This window comes from Simochromis diagramma, unplaced genomic scaffold (assembly GCF_900408965.1).
Source record: "Simochromis diagramma unplaced genomic scaffold, fSimDia1.1 OVJJ01000302.1, whole genome shotgun sequence".
NCBI lineage: Eukaryota > Metazoa > Chordata > Actinopteri > Cichliformes > Cichlidae > Simochromis > Simochromis diagramma.
The window spans coordinates 1,105,993-1,131,198 of record NW_024386792.1 but is presented as its reverse complement, the minus strand read 5'-3'; the positions used below and the strand labels follow the sequence as shown (position 1 = coordinate 1,131,198).

General features: G+C 43.0%; 1 protein-coding gene, 1 long non-coding RNA gene and 3 other non-coding genes across 7 annotated transcripts in view; all 5 read left to right on the top strand.

Annotated features, from left to right (window-relative positions):
- LOC120728658 (caskin-1-like) overlaps positions 1-20,193 on the top strand; it is a 45,358-nt gene extending 25,165 nt beyond the window's left edge. Inside the window, exons 11-21 of one of the 3 annotated variants that reach the window (XM_040023704.1) lie at positions 1,116-1,214; positions 1,320-1,504; positions 4,039-4,120; positions 6,438-6,505; positions 8,632-8,736; positions 9,257-9,358; positions 9,485-9,623; positions 11,720-12,522; positions 12,598-13,255; positions 15,389-16,010; positions 18,226-20,193. In XM_040023704.1, the coding sequence (XP_039879638.1) occupies positions 1,116-1,214; positions 1,320-1,504; positions 4,039-4,120; positions 6,438-6,505; positions 8,632-8,736; positions 9,257-9,358; positions 9,485-9,623; positions 11,720-12,522; positions 12,598-13,255; positions 15,389-16,010; positions 18,226-18,322 (2,960 nt within the window). In that variant the 3' untranslated portion in view covers positions 18,323-20,193. Of the gene's footprint in view, positions 1-1,115; positions 1,215-1,319; positions 1,505-4,038; positions 4,121-6,437; positions 6,506-8,628; positions 8,737-9,256; positions 9,359-9,484; positions 9,624-11,719; positions 12,523-12,597; positions 13,256-15,388; positions 16,011-18,225 lie in introns of all 3 variants that reach the window. The other 2 variants (XM_040023703.1, XM_040023705.1) reach the window with 2 other exon arrangements.
- trnap-ugg lies at positions 7,406-7,477 on the top strand. Its single transcript has one exon. It is a non-coding gene; the product is annotated as a tRNA-Pro (tRNA).
- A 2,171-nt stretch (positions 20,194-22,364) lies between the features above and the next one.
- On the top strand, positions 22,365-24,970 carry LOC120728657. Its single transcript, XR_005694762.1, has 5 exons — positions 22,365-22,554; positions 23,996-24,133; positions 24,349-24,429; positions 24,636-24,675; positions 24,828-24,970. It is a non-coding gene; the product is annotated as an uncharacterized LOC120728657 (long non-coding RNA).
- LOC120729256 lies at positions 24,183-24,271 on the top strand. Its single transcript, XR_005694870.1, has one exon. It is a non-coding gene; the product is annotated as a small nucleolar RNA SNORD60 (small nucleolar RNA).
- On the top strand, positions 24,467-24,555 carry LOC120729255. The gene has a single exon (XR_005694869.1). It is a non-coding gene; the product is annotated as a small nucleolar RNA SNORD60 (small nucleolar RNA).
- Positions 24,971-25,206: the final 236 nt, after the last annotated feature.

Sequence of the window (25,206 nt, the reverse complement as noted above, 5' to 3'; positions counted from 1 at the left end):
GTAGAGTCTGAACTGTTGCATTGCACAGTCTGACCTTGGGATGAATTTGCTGGGCACACCCAAGTGCTCCAGACCAGCAAACTGCTCTTTTGTGTTTGTGTGTTATTGATTTCATGCGAATGGACTGATTCTATATAGCCCTTTCTATCTGCCGGAGTACTCAAAGCACTCTATACAACATGCCACATTCATTCTAAGCTTTTTAGTGCTTCCTAATGAACATTCATACTCCGACGGATGCATCAGAGAGCCACTTGGGGTTAGTATCTTGGTTAGTACTTGGCATGCAAACTGGAGGAGCCAGGGATCGAATCACTAACATTCCCATCAGTAGGTGACCTGCTCTACCTCCTGAGCTACAATCACCTGTGGAAGCAGTAATGGTGTACTTAGTTTTAAACAAGACTGCATATTGTCCCTTGAAGACTTTCTTTTTTACATAGCCATATGTGCTTGAGGCAGTTCTTCATTAAAGGATCAGTTCAATCAAATAATTATTTACAAAAACAGGCTAACAAAATTAGTAATTCGTCCACATATACATTTATCTAGCCCGTGTGGGTCCTAACTGACTCAAACCTTTGTTTTGTTTCTTTAAATGTGGGTTTTTATGACGACTAAGGCCATGAAAGTAATGCCTCCTTTGTACATTTCTTATAATTCCAGTGAAATGACTCTTTCATTTATCTTACTCGACATGCTGTGTGTGTTATAAATAACTTGAGAGGCCGTATTCGGCATTTTTAATCAGCATTACAGTGATTAAGTAGAAACACCACACGTCACTGGATGTGTCATTCACAACAGCTTCATGGTGTTTTGACCAAAAGGGTCTGTGGGTTTCTACAAGCCTCAGGACTCCCACTATGAGTAGCATGTTTATGCACGTGAGCTGAGTGAGTGTATCTCTGCGTGTGAGTCTGTGCCTTTTACAGTGTTTAATCACAAGCTCAACACATTTACTGTATGTAGGGAACAGCAGTACACATTATTATCGCTCAGATATTGTTTCTGTTTCTGCATTTTTGCTAGTACAAAGTTTTAAGTTTAAAATACTAAGACCAAAGGAGTAACAGATGTGGGGTTCTGTGTGTGTCTCTGTGTGTGTGAGACAGGTTCACGAGCTGCAGAGCTGAGTCCTCAGGGCTCTCCCACTTTGGGACAGCAGAGCAGCACCAGTGAGGACATCTGGGTGCTGCGCAAACCGCTGGCAGGTAAACTGAAAGCGTGCTTTTGTGGGGAAAAAAAGGAAATGATGTGTGTCAGACACGTTGTGTGTGTGTAATGCTGCGCTCTACAACGTGTGTTTATGTGTGGAGGTGGCGAGCGCAGCGGCAGCGTCGGCAGCCTCGGCAGTGTTCGGTCATCGAGCAGCTTGCAGGGCTCTGGAAACACGCATGTTTTGACCACTCCTGCACCCAGTCCCCACCCCGCACCCACGCCAGGGGTCAACACCCACGGCCTTAATGCTCCCGGCCTGCATGCACAAGCAGAAGGAGTCAAGGTAAAAGACTCCTTGCATTCAGTTGTGTTTGCACACATTTCATGACGTTGCTGCTGTTTCCTTACAAAACAACACACACACACCGTTTCTGGGAAACGGCAAAACATTTCTAGGAAACAAACACAACTGTAGTTCATGTGATAACCACAGTTCTGTTTCCTGCTCAGTTTATTCTTCCGTTGGTTGTTTTTTCCTAGCAGCACACAAGGTGCATTGTGTTTGTTTGGATACAGTGTAGCAGCTAAATTCAAGTTAAGCAACTCAACTTTGTCTTATTTATCGTGTTTTTGCACCTCACCTCCACAGTGAGCTGTTGTCATAGGTGTACCGCTGAAACACCTCCACAGTTTGTTTGTTTTCTGCAAGTGAGGGAGTAGAATATTTGTAGTTTGCATAATGTGATTCTATTAAATAGATCTTCTTAAGCATCCGAACATCCAGTCATCACTAATGCATATGGCATGTAGCCATAACAAATACAATTAACTGCTATATTTAAGGTCCGCTGACTGAGTCACAATACAAACTGAACTAATATTCAAGAAAATATTCCACCTTAAAAGGTGGCTGATAAGCGTGTTAAGATCAAAGGCGGCAAAAACTTCCTTTCATTTTGCTGATGAAACACCTGTGATGATGGACGTTAACCAAAACAATTGAAAACACAATTTTTGGTCTTTGTGAACCAGAGTTATTATAGTTTTGTGTTTTCAGTTAATTTTTATTTCTATTTCATTATGACTTTTTGTTTTTTTAATTGATTTTAGTTTCAGTTATTTTCCAGAGTAGATTTTCTTATTATAGTTTCGTTTTTTACCACCTGCCAGGCTGGCGGGCGACGTGGACACGGAGGTTTGTGAATGCGATAACTCGAGAACGAAGCAACATAGGAGCTTCAAATTGATACCATAAGAGTATCTACTAAAAATCTTAGACAGGTTTGATCTCAGTGACTTTGACCTCAAGTCAAGTTTTCCGAAAATCTTCTAAATGTGATAGCGTATAAGTACAGCAAGGACTTAACGAGTATGAATTGTTTGGACGGGGTTGCCTGTTCTCTCTAAGAAGAACATGGCAGCACAGGTTAGGATTGCAAAGTTCATCATCTGAACAAAGCACAAGACTTTTGGAACAATGCATTTTGGACAGATGAGACTAAAAGTGACCAAACACAGCAAATCAGCACAAACACCTCGTACCAACTGGCAGCACGGTGGTGGACGGGGAATGATTTGGGCTTCGCTTGCAGCCACAGGTTCTGGGAACCTAATAGCCACTGAGTAATCATGAACTCCTCTTTATACCAAAGTCTTCTAGAATCAAGACCATCTGTCTGACAGCTAATGCTGGGCTTATAGTGGGTCATTCAACGGGACAGTGATCCCAGACACACAGGATACCTTAAAAAGAAAAAACACAAGGTGCAGTGGTCAAGTCAAAGTCTAGACTTCAGCCTCATTAAAATGCTGAGGTGGGACCTTAAGAGAGCTTTGCATAAATAAATGCTCACAAACCTCAAAGAAATGAAGCAACGCTATAAGAAGAGTGGGACATAATTCCTCCACAATGAAACGAGGGAGCGATAAAGTCCCACGGAAGGCGATTACTTCAAATTAATGCTGCTAAATGTGGTTGTGCAAGCCACTGAGTCATTGGGTGTTCTTGTTTTTCTACGGGACTGTATGACATTCACCCTTTGACAGCTCATTATTAATTCATGTGTTATTTTACCACACTGGAGAGTAAGTGAAGGGGAGAGAGAGAAAGGGACAAATCCAGGGAGCATGATGTGAGGGACAGGCAGATGGAGACGAAGCTGCAGGCACAGATGAACTATTAACATAGCGTCAGTCTAATATTTGATTGTAAATGCTAAATGCACTGGTTCTTGCCTCATTCACTCATTAGTACAAGATTTTTTTAAGAAAGTGCTTTCTATCTAACACCCACATTCATACTGATGAACACATCAGAGAACGTGACACCAACTACAGCTAATCAGGATGCTCAGTTATAGAGTGCTACTTGTGTGTCAGCCTGCCACTATAGTAGCAGCTTTAGCAAGCAGCACTGCACCACTATTTTTTAACTGCACAGTTAAAGGTAACCGGCCATGATTTTGAGTCTGATTTCAAGCTAGTTTCCCTTAAAGCTGCACTTAAATGTGTCGCCCACTGTATTAAATTACATCAACCGCATGTGGACAAGATCTAGGAAACTAATTCTTAGCATAAACATTTGTTGTGCTTTTCCTTTCTGTACATCCTGCTGTTCAGCACATACTAAATGATATTTTAACAGTTGGTATAAAATGTGTATTTCCTGTTTTTTTAGTGTCTTGCATTTAAGAAATGTCTTGCTGGTATTTCTGCTGTACCAGAAAATTGTAGGACATACAGGAGGCAGAGTGCTGAGTACTGAGCTGAGTCACCGACCACCTCTGGGATTTGAACGATTATGCTTGAGTAAATGTTTCTCAATGTGAGCGTGTGTGTGTACATATGAGCATATCTGTGTGTGTTTTTGTGTTTCAGCTCCTGGCCACTGTGCTGTCTCAGTCGGTAAAAGCCAAGGAGCATCTCTTGGAGCAGTCGCAGTCTGTGGAGCAGTCAGCAAGTAAGCACACACACTCATACAAACACAGCGTAGCGCGATATTGCCGTCTGTATTTGAAGTATTCATTCGTGTCAGCTTTAATTTAAGTGTGCTGCTGCAGTGATTTAAGCACAGATGACAAAGTTTGTCTCTGCCTGCTTGAAAGGAAACGCGTGCGATCAGTTAATTTGGAAAAAAAACTGCTTTTGTCTGTAAGTGATGACAATTAAAAATGATCAAGGCAGTGTTCACAAGTACAACAAGCGCCTCGGGGCTTGTTTGGATTGCTTATGTGAATCACTTTTTATTCTTCAGCCTGGCCCTCTAAAGACCACATGTCTGTTCATATCAGACACAAGCAGCATTTCCAGTCTCGGTCCTTTTAGAAGAGTATTTCAAGTTATTCTTCATTTCTAAAAAGCTGCTGTAAGCAGCCGGGGACATGGCTTCTTGGGATGTCATGGATTCTTTCTTGTTCTCCTGAGTCAGAGCTCTAGCTGTAGCCGCAGAGGTTTGCTTGCAATAAGCAGAATAAAAAAACTGCTCAAAGAAATTCAACAGATTACGTTAAACTATCAGCTTAAAACTATTAATTTACATATCTAACGTTCCTGTGAGCGTGAAATACATTTATTTTGCAGAGGAACCACTTAGTTTGTCAGTTTTGATCGATTAGTATTGCAAGAGTGTGAAGCTAAAATGTTACGCTCTTTGTGTCTCATAGTGTAGTTATTTTGCGATACCGACACCGATACTGATGCTGATATTTGGTGATTTAAAAATGAAATGTCTTCTTTTCTTTTAGACACACAATCACAAACAGACGGCCCTGACATTTGTTATATTTATTTGTTTACACATTCTCGCTCTGCTTGGATCAGCTGCTGAGCGCCCTCTGGTGGACAAACTATACCTTTCGCTTATCGCTTCTTTTTTCATTTTAATTTCTCAGCCGTGATTACTGCTGGTTAATGCCAGTAAATGGCCAGTATCGATAAATAATATTGATCTTGTGTTTGAGTAAGTAGTTTTGGCTACCCAGTGATCCCTGATATCATCTCTCTGATCAAAACTAGCTGCGATACAGCACTAAAAACTGAACCACAGACAGATGTTGATGTTGTCATGCAGATTAGAGATCTCATCAGACCATCTCTTACAAAGTGAGTAATACAGATTTTAAAGAAGGAATTAAATTCACTTGGCCTTGGGGTTTTTTTAATCAGAAACGTCTATCTTTTTATTGGAGCCTCATATTTTTACATAAAAGAATCAACATGCATAAAAAATGAGTTCTGCTAACTCCATGAAGCATGAAATAGTTGCCAGAAATGTGAAATTTGGGGGATTTTTTTGCACATATGAAATTCGATTTGTATGCTTTTCACTTCTGCTACATCAGTATTTTTGTGGACTTCATTCCTCACAGTAGCACTGCATGTGTCGGATTCAATGCATTCAAATAACACTGATGATGTAGCGGTCTTGTATGAAAGAAGATGGACTTACAGGCGTTACAGGGTTGATATATTTGGGAAGTTTTAACTTCAGACGCGTTAATTTTACAGTCAAAACTTTAATGGTTGTTGTGGATTTGAACCAGCTTATAAACCTTATTTGTTACAACCTGTTTGCAGGTCTGCATTACAGCAGGTGAGTGTTCACTTGGGGCTACAAAGACTAGCGTAGCATTGAAGCAAATGTTCTGTATCAATGTGCACGTACAGTTCGTGGTGTAGACGCTTTCACAGTGTCTCAAGACTCCCACTTAAATTTGGGCACTTTGTAGCTGTAGCTGTTTTACTAATCTCACTTTAAAAGAAGCCCATAAATTAGCATGTTTAATCCGCTGTCATTCTACTGGTTTAAGTGTTATGTGGGAAGTATAGTGCTAAAACAGCGCTGCCGAGCCAGCCAAGTATGAAAGCTGTTAAGAAGGGCTCCATAGGCAGTGGGAATCTGGCATGGTTTCCTTTCTCCTGCGCTTCTCCCACATAAGAATCCTTTAGATCACCACATAATATCATTTCTTGGCTTTGCAGCGTTTTGAAAAGCAAACAATTATGAGATAAGTTACTGTTTCTGATCTTTTTTCGGTTTCTTTGAAGTACAGTTAATTTCCTAGAACAGCTGTTTAGTGATGGTAGATTTCAAAGGACCACGATTTCACATGAAGCCCTTAATTTCTTAAACAACTCAATAGAAATAATAAATAGGCGGGTGTTTTGTAAACAGCTAGCTTTAAGGTGTAATTAACAGAAAAATGAAAATTGTTGAGAGTAATGTGATTTATTCTTTGTCCTTTCTCTTTGCCTTTCTTTATCACTTAAACCTTAAGGCTCTTCCAGCAGCACGGTTCACGAGCAGCGCTCGTTTGAACGGAAGGCCGAAGAGGATGATGGGAAAGTGAGTTGTATTTTTTTTTTTTTCTTTTTTTTTTCGGTGGATTGATTCATTCCGGTGCCTCCATTTTTCCGTTTGCTTCTGGTTCTTCTCAAGTAGCAGAAAGAACGTCTGCAATGGTGGGGTTTCAGTGGGAAACACGGTGGTTGTGTTGCACCTGAAAAGATGGCACGCTGAGGCTGGGCATGCGAGTGTGTCACCATGGAGACAGGCAGAGTGACAGACACATCGAGGAGTCAGTTGCTGTCTTGCCTTCTGTCCCTCCCCCCTTTCCCTCTCCCTTTTCCCTCCCTCCCCTGCCCTCACACCGCACTGAGACACCCACATGCTGCTGGCAGTGCTGCCTGTTCTGTGGAGCTCAGGGCTGATCTGCGTGCTGCGTCCTAGCGTTTCCTCACTGACTGACCTCACGCAGCGCTCTATAACATGTACACTGCTGAAAATATAACACATATTTACCAGTGATTTAAAGAAGATTATTTTGTTAGACCCCTAAAGGTTTATTTAACCCCAAATCCCCTGGAAGGGTGTAGTGTCACAACATCAGGTGCTTAGAGTTTTGAGATCTCTAGCACGAAGCCTTCCGTCATCGCTAAATACAAGGAAGGGGAATGAAGATATATTCATGTTGTGAACAGTTTGCCCAGCTCTAATTAACCAGCAGCAGAGCACGTAGTAATCCTTATGGGGCTTTCTTTTTAGGGCCAGTCGATCTGTTTTGTTGTGTTTGTGAGTTTTTTTAAATGCCCGAGGGCTAGAATCAGCAGGCAAAGACTCCAATCTGGCACACTGGAAAATGGAAATAGGTTATGAAAAGATTTATGTTATATAAACATATTATCTCTTTGAAACCAGTAATGTTGTATATAGTTATTCTGAAACTGAGGGCCCATTATTATAACTGGCTCATTGGTCTAGGGGTATGATTCTCGCTTTGGGTGCGAGAGGTCCCGGGTTCAACTCCCGGATGAGCCCTCATTTAATCCACCCACAAACCAGGTACTGGTACCTAAGTCCAGATCAATAGGGAGGACTATGTGAAACATTTGCAAGGTTAAACATTAAATTTTCATACTAGATGCAGGTCTGGTTTAACGATGGTCACTGAAGATGAAAAAAATGAAGGAAATCTCATAAAGATGCTTTTGGCAAAAGGCTAGAAGGGTGAGTAAAATTGAAGGCTTACAGGGAAGTAGTGAGACCCGCTGTGACGTATAATGTGGATAACAAAAAGACAGGTGCCAGACTTCAAGGTTTTTGACCAGAATGGAGGGGGCCAGCTCAGGTTGATCATCTTGGAGCCAAAGATAGAGAGACAAGGCTGAGATAGTGGGTATGTTGGACAAAGGATGTCGAAGATGGAGCTGCCAGGCAGGAGGAAAGGAGAAGGAACACAGAGTAAGTTCATGGATGAGGTGAAGAAGGACATGAGGAGGGTTGGTGTGACACAGAATGCTAAGGACAGGGTGAGATGATTCAGTGTGGCGACCCCTAAAGGGAACCACATATTTGTATGAGTATAATTTGCTTACTGAAGATATGCTTTTATGTATTTCTATTTGTTAATTGACCTGCCCAGGGACAGTGTTTTGCCCTGTAGTGCTCTGCAACAGTCATGTGACTGAAAAGTATGAATTGAGATGATGGTGGGATGTAGCTCAGTGGCAGAGATCTCAAAACGTAAGAGGCTAATTAACACTAGGAGCAAGCAGGCATCTTATATTTGCACTTACTTTGTAATCTGTTATCCAGAATGTGTCTTACTGTTTGTACAAACCCTAGAGGATAACCAAGAGCACTGTGTGGGAGTGAAACATTATTTGGAAAAACTATTATTATTATTATTATTATTCCTGACAATCTTGAAGTCATTTCAGGCAGAGTTTGAATAATTGGAGGGATTATTCTTATGTTTTATTCCCTTTTTAGTTAGAACGGCTCCCCTTCATGTGTTCCAGAGTAGGTTCAGTTTCCTTGCTGGCTAGGGCTCCGTTTGGGAATTTCCTTAGATGTTTCTGTGCTGTCTTCTAGAACAGTCCTCTCTCCTGTGTTGTAGAGCGGGCTCTAGAAGAGGCCTGTGGACTCTTCTAGAAGCAGGCAGTAGCGCTCTGTGTTCTCTGTTCTAGAAGCAGGCAGTAGTGGCGTGGCTGGGTGAGTTTCAGCTGCAGTTCTACACCACCCACTTCCTCACCGCGGGATATGATCTAGACACCATTAGCCGCATGACCCCTGAGGTAAGGTCATGACCCCTGACCCCCTCACGTCCCGCCCCTTGTCTGTCAAGGCTCCGCCCAGCACAGCTATCAAAAATCAGCTCCCCACTGACCTGGATGATGTCATCATGACCCTCCTGTCTCTGTCACCTGACCCCCCGGTGTGAGTCCTGAGCCTCAACCAGTCACTTCTCATGCTCCGTCTGCTTCATTTACATACCTGTGTTCACACATGGCCGCGTGTTCCAGTCTGTGCTGTAAACACTACTCTGTGTTTGTCCTTGAATGTGGTTTTTAATGTGATTGTGTGTGTGTATGTGTGCGCTGAAGCAAACACAGTGCTATGATGTAAACGTCCCCAAAGGACAGGCGACACTCATCAGAGATTATCCAAAGCCAAAATATTCCCGAAGGCATATCACGTGTGCAAATGTCCGAGTTGCCTGTAAAAACTGCTCACATTTGAATAGAAATGAAAATAAAAACACCTCCAGTAGAGGTAGTGAGTTCATGATATGACTGAGTGTGCTTTGCGTTGAAGGATCTGACGGCAATTGGGGTCATGAAGCCCGGACATCGAAAGAAGTTAATATCAGAGATCAGCAAGCTGCCCTCCACAGACTGGCTGCCCGACCACAAGCCTGTAAGGATGTTAGCTGCTGCATACAATCTAGAATAAGGAGGTCGGACGAACACAAGAGCACAGACGCATCCAGCTCACGCAGCATCATAACTGTGCCTGTGTCTGTCTGTCTTTGTTTTAATCAAGGCTAATCTGGCAGACTGGCTGTCTCACCTGGGCCTTAGTCAGTACTACCAGGTACTCGTGCAGAATGGTTATGAGAACATTGACTTTGTCTCGGACATCAGCCTTGAAGATCTGCGAGAGATTGGCATCACTAAGCTCGGTAAGATAAAACGTCATTATTAAGATTATAGGCAATATATTATAACTTAGCAACACAAGTTCTATAGAAAAGTGCGACCCTTCATTAGGAAGCCGGGTTCCTGTTAGTCGCTCTTAGTGTCTTTGTTCTGTGTTTGTTGTTTAGAAATTGCGTAGATATGAACAGACAGATGGATCAATTGCTTTAAATTGGCTAAAATGTGTCGAAGCGCATTTCAAGCTGTTCTCTATAATCACGTGTAACCATTTGTGTGTGAGAGATACAAGAATTTAATGTGAACAAACGTATAAACGCATCACGGAGGGAACGTTGAGATTCAAATGAACCAATAAAGCGATAACAGACGATTATGCGCCCCATCATCTTCAGCCTGTTAAGTGTCTATTGTTTGCACCTGGTGAAGACGCTCTGTGTGACTCATTGTAACCAGCTGTCAAAACAAATGTAAAAATCGTCTGGGCACTGCTCTCGCTTAGAAAGCCAATCTGTAAATCGTATCTACCTCCTTTAAAAAATGTGACAGTCCCAAGAAGTAGCTCCACAAAATTTGTGTTTTTAGTGTGAAAAATGTGGTCAGTGAAGAAAGATAAAAACAGAAGTTGCTTCTGCTTGTCTCCAAAAATCCTTTATCAAATTATAATGGAAGTCTATTGAACAGTTAAATGCCACTCCTCTCACTCGAATGCCTACAGATCAAAAAGTCTATATCTGCTGGCTTTCAGGAAGACACTGTTGGAAAGAAGATGGATTTTCCTGTTTGAGCGCACAGGCAGGTTGAAGAGAAATCCTACCAGATAGAATTTTTGTGCATCTTCCACTCTGTCGGTTAATTAGTCCAGTCTAGCCCCCCCCCCCCAATCACTCAAAGGGGGCATTTTTTGATAGATTATTAAATAAATGGCACAATTGAGCCAGTTGATTTGGGGTTGTTGAATGCCATTTGTTTGATATCTCTAGAGTTTTCTTGACTGATTCAAATTTCCAGTTATTTTCTATGATTTTACGCCAGTAGAGATTTTTGCCAGTTTTCTTGCTGTAATCTATAACTTTCAGCATATATAAGCAAAAAAACAACTTTTCTACAATGTAAAATATTATTTTAATAATAAAATAAATTATTAAACAAAAGTTTGAGGGGTGGCTCGAGACTTTTACATATGACAAAACAAGATAACAGGACTTCAACCTCTTCTCTGTAATTTGCCTCTTAACTGCAGTGATCCTTTGCTCATACCGAGGCTGCTGGCTTGTGGCTGGCTCTGAGCTCTGTGTGAGGTTGATTTAAATGTCTGAGCAAGTTGGATGTTACAAATGTTTTTGTGGTTTAGTTTGTCAAAAACCGTGAAGAGCTTCCGCACTAACGCCATGTTTGCGTGTGGCTGCCAGCGTGCACATGAGCCAGTCATTTTAATGTTTAGACGTTTCAAACGGTGCAGGGCAGGATATGAACCAGAATTATGCTACTGGAAGAATTTGGACATAACATAGAGTGGGAGCGCTGCTTAGCAACGGTCCCACCAATAACACAATAACTTTTGCAAGCCAAGCGATTAATTCATTTATGAAATTCCAATGCTGCAAGGACAATATGTATAATGCTTACCATGTATTAAAGAACAGTATCCTGAAATGCAGCGAATTCAAATTGCTGGATTGGCGGACAGAGGCGGTTTCTTGCAAGTTAAGTAGATTTTTTTTAAGGCGCAAAGGTATGACATCACAACAATGTCATTGGTCACTTGCAATGTTGAACCTGGAACAACATTTATTATGATAATGTGGGAACAACACGAGGATATCAGATCGTACTTGGATAATACTGTTAAAAAACAAAACAAACCTATACAGAGATGTAATTATTATTCAACTTTTTGGTGGGGAGAATTGTTCCAAAACCTATTGGTTAGTTTTAATCTGCATGACTAGCGCAGAATGAGGTTGCCATTAAAGATTTGCAGTTTTCAAGAAAATGTAAATTGGTATTTCATGGTGGCTTTTATGCAGAAATGCCACTCTCTCCTAGCTTTGCAGTGTAAATATAGCTTATTCTCTTCTCACAATCCTCTGTTTTGCCCCGCACTCCTGCCCCCCCTCAGGTCATCAGAAGAAGATAATGTTGGGAGTGAAGCGGCTGAAGGAGCTTCAGAGAGGAGAAAGTGGCTCCGAGCCTCCTCAGAGCCCCTCTACACCTCCATCCAGCCCAGGCGGCAGCACTACATCAGAGCTGCGGAAAGAGGCGAGGAAGCAGAGGGACGGGGTGCCCAGCCCTCGGGCCAAACCTCGCCCAGGTCTCGCACACACACAGACCCCTCCCCACACACCGACTCAAACCCCACCGCAAACGCCCCCGCACGCTCGGACCCAGCAGGCTTCCCCCAGGGCTCGGCCGCGGCCATCCACCCAGCAGTCGACAGCAGACTCGGCAGTACCTCTGCTGAGGCTGCCCAACGTGGAGGAAGAGCGACAGAGAACTCACAGTCTAATTGGCTCGGAATCAGACTCTAGATATGCCACCGTGTGCCGCAGCAGCTCTTCACATACCGCTGCCGCTAATGATGTCACTGTTAACCGCAGCCAATCATCTGTTACCCTTCGCCCCCGTAGGAAAGGTCGGCCCCCAACACCTCCTAAACGGTCCTGTTCTTCCATTACCGGGGGTGACGGGGAGGGCGAGGGGCAGGTGGAGGGACTGCTCGGGCTGCCAACCTATCGAGAGCGGCGAGCTAGTGACTGCGGCAGCCTGGGAGCTGCTTTAAGGGCTCAGGAGTCAGCAGGCTTGGAGAGGTCAGACGGGGCTTCTGGGAGTGTTCGCAGCCTCGCGGCCATGCTGGAAACATCCATCGTGAGTGGAACCAAAACGCTGCCGAAGAATCTGGGGAGCAGCACCAACTACCTGCAGGTGGGTGACAGTGACTGTGAGAGTCAAATGTATGAGTTTTTTGGGCTACATGTCTAACAGTGATGTGATCTGCAGGTGAGTCCGCCGCTTCTTCGTCGCCAGACAGGCGCAGGAGGTCTCGGATCTGAAGAAGATGATGTTTTAAATCGCCGCAGGACCATCAGTGGACCCGAAGGCCTCCCTGGAGATCAGTCCGACCAATTACCTCAGCAACCGGTCCCGCGACGCCCCGAGCCTCGGCCCCGCTCCACCGTGCTCACCTCAGCATCAGAGATCACAGACGGCACAGCGACGCTCCGGAGGAAGCCGCGTCCTGTGGCCGCGGACTCTGAAGCTCCTGCATCTGTGTCTACCACGGTTGTTACCACGACTACTGGCTCTGACACCATACGCAGGAGGCCACGCACAACTGAGCACACGGAGCATCTCATTCAAAGCAATAACCAATCAGATTCTCCTATCAGTCAAATAGATAGCTGCCGTAAAATTGAAAGCGAGCCGCAGCAGAACGGTGGCGTGATCCTGAGGCGGAGGCCGGTGTCTGAGATCTCCGAGAGGACGGAGACCAACAAGGAGAGCTGTGAGTGGATGGAAGCTAGGAAGTCTCTGAAGCCACCAGTTTCACCCAAACCATCCACTGTCACCCTGAAGAAGCCGCAAGCTGACCCCCCGACTCCGACTCGTAGGGTCCCCATACCCGGGCCTGACACTGCTGAGCTGGCCCAGAGCCCCGGTGAGACACACACACAACACATGGTCACTGAATTTAACTTCTGTGTCAGAAAATCAAAATCCTATACTTAGGGCGTTTAAATATTTATTAATTTCTGCCTTTATTTGGTGGAGAAAGTGGAAACAGAGACAGAAAAGAAGAACACGCAACTCCCCCCATAAAACCTTTGATGTTTTATGTTTTATTACAACATGCTGACATCAGCCTGTTATGGCGTCATCTTATGTTGATGACGTACGGTGTCGTATTGAAAAAACAAAAAGTGCATTGTATAGCTCCCTCAATGGCCTTTCATATTATATAATACTGGATATGGTTTCGTGAAACCTTTTGACCTTGGGCACTAACAATGAAAGTCAAGGTCAAATCACAAAAACAGTTGCCTCAAGGAGCTTTGTATTATATGTTAAAGACTCTACAATCCAACAGAAAAATCCCAACAATCAGACGACCCCCTATGAGCAAACATTTGGCGAGAGTAGGGAAGAAAAACTCCCATTTCACAGGAAGAACCAAAAAAAACGGATGGGACCATTTTTCTTCTCTTCTAAACTCAGACACATACAGCTCACTACCCACATGTTTAATAAAATATAGTTAATATTAATTAACTTGGTTAATAACACACATTGCATAGTTGAGTACAGCAAATATAAAAGGTCCTATTATATTATTTTCCGTGTTACCTTCATTTAAATATCATTAACATCTGTTCATATTCATGACAAACATTGTTTTTAAATTAATGTCATTTAATCCAAAGACATCCTGCTTTATGTGTAACCTTGTACTCTGCATGAAATCAGTGATTGGTAAAAGAGTTGGAATTCATCACATGCGGTGGCTCCATAAGCGTTTACAGTTGTTATCCCTCGCTGTGTTCAGAAGTGCTCTTTTACACTCCAGTGGTTATTTGAGTTACTTCCTGTCAACTCAGAGCACTCTGGCCATTCTCCTCCCACCTGTGACATCAACAAAGCTTTTTCACCTAGAGAACTGCAGCTGGCTAGATATTTTCCCTTAAACCATAGAGATGGTTGTGTGGGGAAAATCCCAGCAGCTTCTTGTCACGGCTGGCGGAGTGAGCCGTGTGGAGTGGAGGAGAAGGAGGACCCAAAATGCAGCAAACTGATGATACGAGTGAAGTTTATTTACACGGTTGCAGTGGCAAAAACAGGCAATGAAGCATGAGTAATGATAAACCTAAACTGGGAGAAACTAAAGAGCAAACCTGAAGTCTACAAAACGGAGAGCAGAGCACGAGACGCACTAGGACAGGGTAACAGACTGACACGGAGTTATACAGCCGAACCGGCAACAGGCAGGAGAACACACAGGGCTTAAATACACACACCAGTAATCAGGGGATGAGAAACAGGAGGGCAACACAGCTGGGAGGAATCTGAGCTGACGGAACAGGGGAAACGTAAACTGAGCACACTCACATATGACACAGACCTTCACAATAAAACAGGAAACTCAGAACACCACACCAAGACGCAGACCTGACACTGAGAGACAGACAGAATGACACATGGAACCTGAACTAAACTAAACGTGAGATACAACCGAGAACAATTCCTTAAACATGAAACTCAAATAATCATAATCATCATCATCATCAACACAACAAGAGAACAAGAACACAATCCCTGATGCAAACTTAAATCAAAACACAACAAACTCAAAATACTGGGTCCAACGGACCCAGAACCGTGACACTTCTGAAGTCATCAGACCTGCCCGACAAGCACCAACAAACAAACATCCCACATCAAAAGCCACTTAAATCTTCTTTCTTTCTCTTTTCTGCTCAGTTTGAAGTTGAGCAGGTCGTGCTGAGCATTTCAGGACCATGATTTGCTGCCACTCGATTAGCTGACGCTTTTTGGTCACACACGGGTCAAAACCTCATTAAGTCATTCAGTATTAAAAACTGAAATGTTTCTGTTGCTCTGTAAATTCAAAACCAGGCAAGTAAACTATGCCAGGAAACAAAGGTGCTCAAAGACTAAAACATTTTTAAAAAATCAATAATCGATAACAGCAGTCTCTTTGTTTTGATTCTTCAGAGAAATAGATATCATCTATGTGAGAAAAGTGACGTCGTTCTTTGTGATTCTCTCTGAGCAGAGTCGAAGCGTGTCCCTCCCCCCGTGTCCCCGAAGCCGCGTGGGCCTCCGACAGCACCTAAACCTGGCAAAGCAATAGTAGCTTCAGCAACCATGAGCCCGAGCCCCGCCGCTACCAGCCCGGCTGCAGCCAGCCCCACCCCGGCCCCCAAGCCCTCCTCTCCGCTCTCTGCCGCCCCTCTTCCAGCTCCCGACACCCCCTCCGCTCCCTGCCTCTCACCCGGGCTCCCTCTCACTTCCCCTTCTCCAGCCCAGAGTCCGTCCACTCCCTCACCGCACCCCGTCAAACCTCCACGCTCCTCGATCACCGGTCTCTCCATCGACCTGTTGGGCTTGCGGGAAGTGGAGGAGGAAGAGGATAGGAGGCGAGATGAAGAGGAAAGGAGGAGAGAGCGAGAGCACAGGAGGCACAAAGAGCAGGAAGAGGAGAGAAGCAGAGCCGAGGACGGGGCTTTGAAGGAGCTGGAGAGGAAGTCCTCAAAGAGCGACAGCGTGGAGAGTCGAGCAGGGGAAGGAGAGCAGGAGGGAGAGGTTCAGCATCGGCTGGAGGAGACCAGCGCCTCTTTGGCTGCAGCTCTGGAGGCTGTGGAGCATCAGATCAAAGAGGAGGACACACAAAATGAGTGAGTACTAGAAGCAAATCTCATTTTCCCACTGAAAGGAGATTTATATTCATCGGGACTGCATGTTGGCACCCAACCTAATGACAAAGGGATTAGATCATAAATAACTTGACGCGGTGTAGAGCTGCAAATTGAGACAGCTTATTACAGGCTTCAGTGTAATGGAAGTGCTAGTGCTGTACAGAAAGGACTCCCGAGGCTCGTGTTGACATCAAGCTCAAGATTGTGAGAAATATACACACACTCCTGGTTTGAGTATAGACAGTACAAAACATGGATGTAGCCATTGATCTTAAGTGGGCCCAACCAGTGAAACTCCCTTTTCTGCCAGGTTAAAGATATTTAATCCCTGACATATCTTGATACAGGAAAAAGAAGTGAAACTTCAGCAGCTTTTTACATGATAAATGTGTAAAAAAAACAGAAAATCTTCTGGTAAGATGCTCAGATTGTCAAACCTTACATTTGACAGCCCTGATCTATGGGTTTGAAGTTTTGTTTGCTTTTTCCCCATTAGCTATCAGCAGTTATTCCAGTGCAGCTGAAAAGGCAAAGAAGGAGAAGGATATAAAGCAGCACTTTTATTCTAATCCAATGAATTGCTTTAAAACAGCGATCCAAATTTGTTTTTGTTTAATATCATCAACTCATTCCCCCTCAGTTGATCAACTCAGTGGAGTGGAGGAATTCAAAAATCTGGACCCAGCCAGGGTTTGCTTGTGCGTTTGGGTATGTTTGTCGCGCACGCAAACGGACGATGAAATTGCATTTCCTGCGGCTGCTTCACAAACAAAGCCGTGCCGCGTTTTGATCGCAATGATTTAAATGCGAAGCAGCGGCCATGGTAAACATTCCCTTTGTTTTAAAAACAGCTCTGTGATTCACTGTAAGGAAAGTGAACAGCAAAGCAGTGAGGCTGTCAGGAAGAAGACCAAAAACAGTGCAAGGGGATTACACGCTGCGAGTCCACTCAGGGAGGCATCGTGAATCCAAGAATTGCCGACTGGACCACTATCAATAATGTCAGGACAACAAAGCTAGAAGGTTGCTGTTAGACATAACAGGGCATCGAATAGCTAAGTAGCCAAATGGGTTTTGGAATTCATGGAGACAAACAATTAGAAGGAAAACAAACTTGCTGGGTGGAAAAAAATCAAATATTACCAGCTGAAACTATCCAAATGACTGCTCTGGCATCTTTAGCTGCTTCAACTAGAGGTGGGCGTAGTAGTATCGATCCGACACTGGTATTGGTATTGGATCAATACTATCAGGGTAAGATACTTTGCTTCTATCCTCTAAGTAAAGTATGTAGCTCAGTGAACTGTGTTAAATAAATTATTTTGGGGGAAATGAAAAATATTCCTCAGACATGCACTTTGAAAAATGTCTCAACCTTTTTGTGTTGACTGTCAGGTCTGTTTTATTTATAGCCTATAGCTTATTTAAATCATTAAATTAGTGATCAGCAAAGTGTGTTCAGAATTTGCAAACTGATGATGACTCACCTCATGAATCATGACACACTACTCTAAGTTAAAAGTATTATGTATAATTGAAAGCATTAGTGTTGATGCTGGTATCGGTAATACTGGCCCTGTATTCACAAGTGAATAAGCACAACACAGAACGAGCTTAAACACATGAACTTTGGACAGTTTTGGGAGAATTAGGTCAGGACTGTCTGACATGCAGCATGCAACAGGAAGTAATCTGCTTCACACACATTCACACCTCTGGATAGATCTCCACGTGGTTTTATGTGAGGGCGCATGCAAGAAGCAGCACTGGTAAATGCTGCAGACAGTTTGCACAACCACTTAATCCAACATCGCACGGAATTTATACTCAGGAGCTGGAATGTTAGCTGGTCTAAGTCCTTATATGTGGAAATGAGACCTTAACCCTGTATTTTGAAAGAAATGTGAAAAACTTTTGCTTTGATTAATTTCTTTGTTCCCTGACTGCCAAAACTTTATCTTGAACTTAAAATTTGAACAAAAACAAACAAATAAAATTCACATATTCTTATTGCCTGGGGTTAGAGGTCATCACCGGTGACAACTTAGGTCACAGAAGGTCATTCAAAGTAGCTAATGTGCGATCAGTGTTAGATATTTGCATCCTCTCAAATCCCTCCACTTTCCATCTCTGATTCTTTGCTGTATGCCTCAGCACTAACCGAACCCTTCTTTTATTCTCGCCCAACTTCCAGCTCTCTCTCCGGAAAAAAAGCAACAGTCTCCATCTTGGACGACATTGGCAGCATGTTTGACGACTTGGCAGACCAACTGGATGCGATGCTGGACTGATCTGCTGCACGCATCTCATTTTCCTACAAGCCCTTTCCCTCGCCTCCCCCCTCATCATGCGTAGGTGTAAGAAAACTCTCCCAAGGCTCAGTGCCGGCGCGGAGAGTGTGTGTTCGAGCGTGCGCCCCCTCGTGCGTGCGTGAGCGCTTTCTCATGTAGCCTTGTACAGTACTGACGAGGGGAGTGGGGGGGGGGGTCCTCTTTGTCTGGTGCAGTAGCTCTAGTACGCCTCCTGGTGCAAGGAGGCCGCTCCCACACAACCTCTGACCTCTGCAGCTCAGCATGTCGCCGCCGCCGCCTCCGCTGCCACCCGGCCTCAGATGGCTGTGTGAACCATGAGAAGCACAATCATTTTCCTCATCCTTTGATCTCTACAGACTTGGACCGACATGCTGACTCAGTCAGACAGGGAGACAGCAGATAAGCATATTGCTTGCAAAATAAGCACACTATCCGTCTGACAGGGAGATAGCTAGATAGCTAGATACATAGATAGACGAGGTAGATACTGATGAGACGTCCGAGAAGATTTATAAAAGCACACGGGGAGAGAGGCGGGCCGCTTTCTGAGCCCGATTCGCTCCTGCAGCGTCAAAAGGATGCATTTTTCCAGTCAACTCGTAGCCTCTATTTCTCTTCTGTTCCAGTGGAGGATTATGGTTAGCCGGACTTCCTGACTCCCTGTGTGTCGTCTCTGTTCATGTTGTTGTTGTTGTTGCTGCCGTTGCCGTTGTCGTCGTCGTGTGTAGTCCCTGCTGATGCTCATGTCAGTGTCCTCCCTCTCGTACAGTAGTTGTTGTAATGATCAGAAAGATGATATAGATGTGTGTCCATGAGTTTTGAGACACTCGCACGCACACACACATGCACACACTTATTACATCTTGCTAGTCTTCAGCTTTGTTGGCGGTTAACTCCAGCTGTGGAGGTTTGCTTGAAAATTAATCTGCACACACACACACACATACACACACCACACACATGAACATATATTATATATATATATAAATATTTACAAGCACACTCATGCGGTATATCCCTTTGTCCTGCTGCAGTGAACAGTGTTTATAAAAGATAAACCTATATTTCAATGCTTTATATAGTACATCCAGTATACATACATAGAGTTTATAGTATACCTGGGTATTTGAGCTGTTATGGCTCCCTCTAGTGTTGGTTAGTGAAACTGCCTCTAATTGGCCCACCTTGAATCTCGTCTCCCCCAGTTTTTGTTTTTTTACAATCTCCCTCTGTGTCTGGTTTGTTAACTCTACATCTCTCTGTGCCTTCGTAGTGTTCTTCATATATTCAGTTTTTTGGTTTGTTTGGTTTTTGTTCCATACTTTAACATATTTATTGGGGGTTTTTGGGTTCCTTACAAGCCCTTTTGTGTCTGTGATGTCTGAATAGCTTCTATATACGACCTCTAAAATTAGTCAGCTTGTCTACCCCATTTAAAACCAGCCCATGTAAGTCCCCCCGTAAGCTGTAATAAGTTGGCTCCGCTCCTCCTTGAATCCCTGGTTTTTAGTGGCCCACTCAGAGCCCCCCCCCCTCAAACCCCCCCAGTGTTAGCCAGACAGTGGATCAACCACCAGTGTTCATCCCCCAATGAAGAGTCCACTTGTATTTTTATGCTCTTTGAAAACAAAGATGATATATTTGAGAGACAGATGGATCTATGTGAATACTATTAATAATAACAATAACGATCATGGCTGTAGGCATTGAGGTGAGCTTCTGGTCGAGTTCTGGATGTGTTGTGACGGCTGTTGTGCCATGTTGGTTGGGTTTAGGTTGTGTTTCTGCTGTGACGATGCATTCCTGTACAGCTGTGATGAGAATAAATGTAAAAAAAAAATTAAACCGGATGCTACTCTTTCGCAGTTGTTCTTTTGCATCTCGCCTTCCACAGCATGCCTGATTACGCCCGAGTCACTTCACCTGCACACAATGGCAGAACATGTCAGTGGAAAATCCTCTGGTAATAATTTTGCTGCTTTTGGAATGCTCTCCAAAAGAATCAGAAACCTAAGTGAATCTATCTTCCTTTTTAAGACCGAATGCATTGACGTTTCAGGCAAAATACTGTTATAAATTGCAGAACAAGATTTATTACCTACCCAAACCCAAGCGTACAGCGATAAAATATAACTGAACAGGTAATGTGTATTTTGGCTATTTCTACTCACTGACGTGTGACACAGAAATTTAAGCAATGTGGAAAAAAGAAAATGCCTTTGCCATATGTGGGGATTTCAGTGGGGACACAGGGGTTGATTACCCCCATTAGAAATGTTGGTGATTGTTTGCCAGCTAATATTAAAGAAATGTTGCCTTGGCCTTTGTTTTTCAATCAGACTCTATAACTTAAATGAGCTGTACAGTGCTTGAAATTACCGGAGATGTGTGTGACAGGTTTCGAATATGCAGAAACTGCAAAAAAAACAAAACAAAAAAAACCCCCACAACCTGCAGCAGAAGAAAACACCAGGATGAAGGAAATGAAGTGTCTAATGGAGGACTCATGGACCCATCCTGCATAATGTTCCTGACCAGTTTTGGTGAATTGCAGCCTCAGTTTCCTTTCCTGAGCTGATAGGAGTGACAACCGGTGAGGTCTTCTGCTGCTGCTGTCCATCTGCTTCCACGTTTGAGGTGTTGTGCATTCAGAGATGCTCTTCTGTATAGCATTCATTACACACTCTGACCTCTGACATCAAAAAGGTATTTTTACACAGAGATCTGCTGCTCACTGAATATCTTTTCTTTTTCAGAACATTTTCTGTAACCTCTAGAAATGGCTGTATGGGAAAATCCCAGTAGATGAGCAGTTACTGAAATATCTGCTGTCTGTCTGGCACTAACAGCCATGTCACTTTAATCAGCTTTTTTCTCTGTTCCAATGCTCAGTTTGAACTTCAGCAGGTCATCTTAACCATGTCTAAATGCCTAATGCACTGAGTTGCTGCACTGTGATTGATTAGATATCAGCATTAATAAGCAGTTAAACAGGTGCACCTAACAAAGTGAGTCTGCAGTCAACATTATATTATATATCCAGTCTTATTACTACATTGTTTCTATATTCTGAAGATCTAGCTATGCCAGTTAACTACAATTACATATGGTATATTGCAGATATTGCTGTTGACAGGTAAAACTACAAATAAGGTGACAGGCCAGTTTTTATAACCTTCAAATCGTGTAAAAACAAATTCCAGGCACATCCCTGTGCAGCTCTGATTTTTCACTGCACCATAGGAGGAGCCATACCTTTTGTTCACCCAATGAAAAGTCCAGTACATGATTAATAGTATTATTCTCAGTGAGATTTTACACTTTCAGACAGGTGTTTGTTGTTAACATGGCTTTCTACATGTGATATGTGCACACAGGTACAGGGGCCCAACTGATTAAAGGATGCTGACATGCAGGCTGGGTTTATCTGTGGTTGCACTTTTTGGGTTTATCCACATTGTCCTGTTATGTCATCATGCCTGCTGGGAGTTAAAGGTCTATATATATATATATATATATATATATATATATATATTTTTTTTTTTTTTTTTATTTTATTTTATTTATTTATTTTTTACAAACTATTAACTAGTGATACTTGAATTTTCTTAATTTCCTGCCTGAAATTCCTAATAAATTACCAAAAAAAGAAAAATGCCAGATGTAGCAAATGATTATAAAAAGTCAGAAGTTTCAATAAACACTCAATTTAAAAAAAAGAAAGAAAGTAAGAAAAGGATTTTATGGCAGTTATAATGGTTCAGGCTTGAAAGGGTTCATTGACCACGATGAACTACAAGTCCCATGATGCCTTGGACCTTGCGCATCTGAAATATGCCGACAGCGTTAACTTTGTTTCTAATTACAGTTTACAATAACTCGTTGTTCTTATGCCCGCATATCAATGAAGACCCAGTAAACAAAAACAGGGACAAAAAAAACGACCCCCCCCCCCAGCAGAAACAATTAAGCTAGCTCTGCAGCTAACAGTTAGCCCGGAAATGATAGGACACGGGGGAGGGGCTTTAACCCTGAGAGGGTATGTGAGGGACTTCAGGCGGGCATGCAGGTCTTTTCCTTCTCAGCCCGAGCAGACGATGGACCTTTGAAGACTTTATACTATAAACACACAACATGGAAGCAAAAAAGGCCGAAACGATCTGGTCTGCTTCGCTAAATACTTCAAAGGACGGCGGTTAAGAGTGAACGAGGTGAGTACTGGGTCTGCACGTGGAGGAAGTGCACAGCGACTTACATCGCAAGCACGTGCAACCATGTGGCGATAAAGTAGAACTTGTGCTCCGATTTTTAAAGTGCATTCACTGGATTAAGCAACACTTTAGTTAAAATGTAGGACCCATTTAGCTATTCTTTAAAATTACTTTAAGGGTCACGGTTTTCACGTCTTTGTGGAACCAGTTGTTGCTCAATTCTGCAACAAATATTTTAAGCAATTCTGCGCAAAGTAAAAGATTCCCTGATTCACTCATTAAACATTTAATTAATGCATTTTTTTCTGATTATGAATGCTCAGCTGTGTGTTTAGCCTGATACATGTCATAGACTGTATATAAAAGATGGACATAACATTGGCGCCTGAACGTTATTAAATGCCTTAGAGCTGCACTTTTGCCTAATTGTCAGCAGGGGGTAAACAGCTTTCTAGACATCTATGCAAAAATGACATTACTGAGGTCAGAGGAAAGAAGCAAACATTTTCCTGAAGAGTTTGTTTCATTGCTAATAAACCTGATGAAGCAGGATATGCTTTACAGTGGACCTGCTTAGGCCCCTTTATACTTGCTGCATTGTTTATGTGGTGCTCAAATGGTGATGTCGCCACAGCTCTGTAGCATTTACACCAACACCAAGGGTATGAGTACACACTGCAATGTTGCCACTGCTACACCATGGGTGTAGACATCAACACTGGAAGCGGAGAAGGGTTTTATTTCATTATTAACAGTGACACGATCATACACTCAGATTTTCAACACAGCGGCGGTAGCTCTCATGTGAGGCTTAAAAAAAATTGAGATGTGCCAACCAGCTGACACAATGCCAAAGTGTGGCATGTGACGACACTTTAGCAAATGAGGGCGAGTATAATGGGCCTGTGAGTCTCACAGTCAGATGTGCTATTTACAAAGAATAAGAATAGAATAATCCTTTAATTGTTCCACAAGGGGAAATTTGGGAGTGTCTGGTTTAAAAATAAATTATTATTATTAATAATAATAATGGTAATGCCAGAAATCTTTTGCTTGAGGTGTCATAAAGTCAAAGTGTCACTGACTGTGTCCTTTTATATACAGTTTATGCTACATGTTGCAGACAGTGAGTACCCTCAAAGTCTGAGCAACACTGCTGGACAAACTCATGACGCAATTTCTGAATTACTACACACATCGTCTCGGTTGTACACACTCGTAGCGGTTGGTTAAAGGGTTTTGGGGGGGCGTTTGGATTTGTCTCTGTTAAAATAAAAAGCTCCTTCTGCCGTGCGACCTTTACAAATGTGCCTTTCAGCCTGTTTTACTACAACAAAGCAAGATTTGCAAGTCATTTGAGGCTCCAGTAATCAATTTCCAAAGCACATGAAGTGCCTTCTGCTCATGATTAAGATCATTGTGTTTGTGTCTTGTTTTTCAGCCTTCACGGTGGGATAGGATGACAGTGCAGAGGCTGGAGAATGCACAGGGCTGTTTAGCAGACTGAAGGCTGGCTGAATGCAGTCGGAGAACAATGTGATCACCTGGAGATGAAAGCAGAGCAAGAAGAAAACAGCCGGTGAGCCTTTTTTCTTCTTTCTTCTTCTCTTAACAAACGAACCGGTTCCAGCCTGTGACGACAAACTAAATAAACTTTTCTGACACCTACTATGAGAGCTGAACTCCAGCTCCTGATTCTAGCTTTTCTCTGAGGCTCAGTTATTTATGATAAATGTTTTTATGATGAATTGTCACGTTGCCTTAATCTTTAAAAACAACTACTGTCTTTTCCAGGTGAGAGGAAGGTGATTGGAAGAAGACTGTATTTTGCCACATGGTCCTGAGAAATAGGCTTTCATGCTGGTCTGAGATCAGGTGAGTCTGTATCAGATGCTGGTACTCGAACATTTTCAGCCTGTGATGACAAACTAAACAATCTTTTCTGACACCTACTATGAGAGCTGAGCTTCAGCTCCTGATTCGAGCTTTTCTCTGAGGCTCCTGGAGTAATCCTGTAATACCATGTGATGCTACGAATGTCTTTATGTGAATAATAACTGAGCTGCTCCTCTTGTTTACAGCCCGACTCAGGATGGCAGATGGTGATCTAGTTTCTTTACGGTAAGTCTGTTTATATGCGATGCATGTGGGAGAGCCAGTGACGAGAAAAACTCAACACCTCGTGTATGTGAACTTCCAGCTCATGGCTTGTTTTGCTTTTCTCCTGTCACTCACATGAATGTGTATTTGTGTCTTTCAGGTGTCGTATTCAGATGTCGTCACCAGATGGGGAAGCTGCTCACAGGACAAACCCAACAAAGATGATTTTATGGGACAGGAGGATGTTGTTTTATGAAGTTATTTAAAAATACTTTTTCAAATTTGCCAAATAAAAGTTAAACTCTCGTTTTCTGAATGGTCTGTGTGGTGATGTCATTCTATTGAAATTCTGATGCCTGATTAAAGCCAAAAATGAAGATTTATGCCAAATTCATCCACCATGGGTGGAGTTTGTGAATTCAAGAATGAGATAAGAGATCAGATGAAACTTTATTAGGTGGCGCAGGATTTAGAAACTGATACCACAGGTGCACCACCCTAAGAGTAAAGAACAAAGTGGGTACAGCTGCAGTCTAGTCATACTAGACAGTC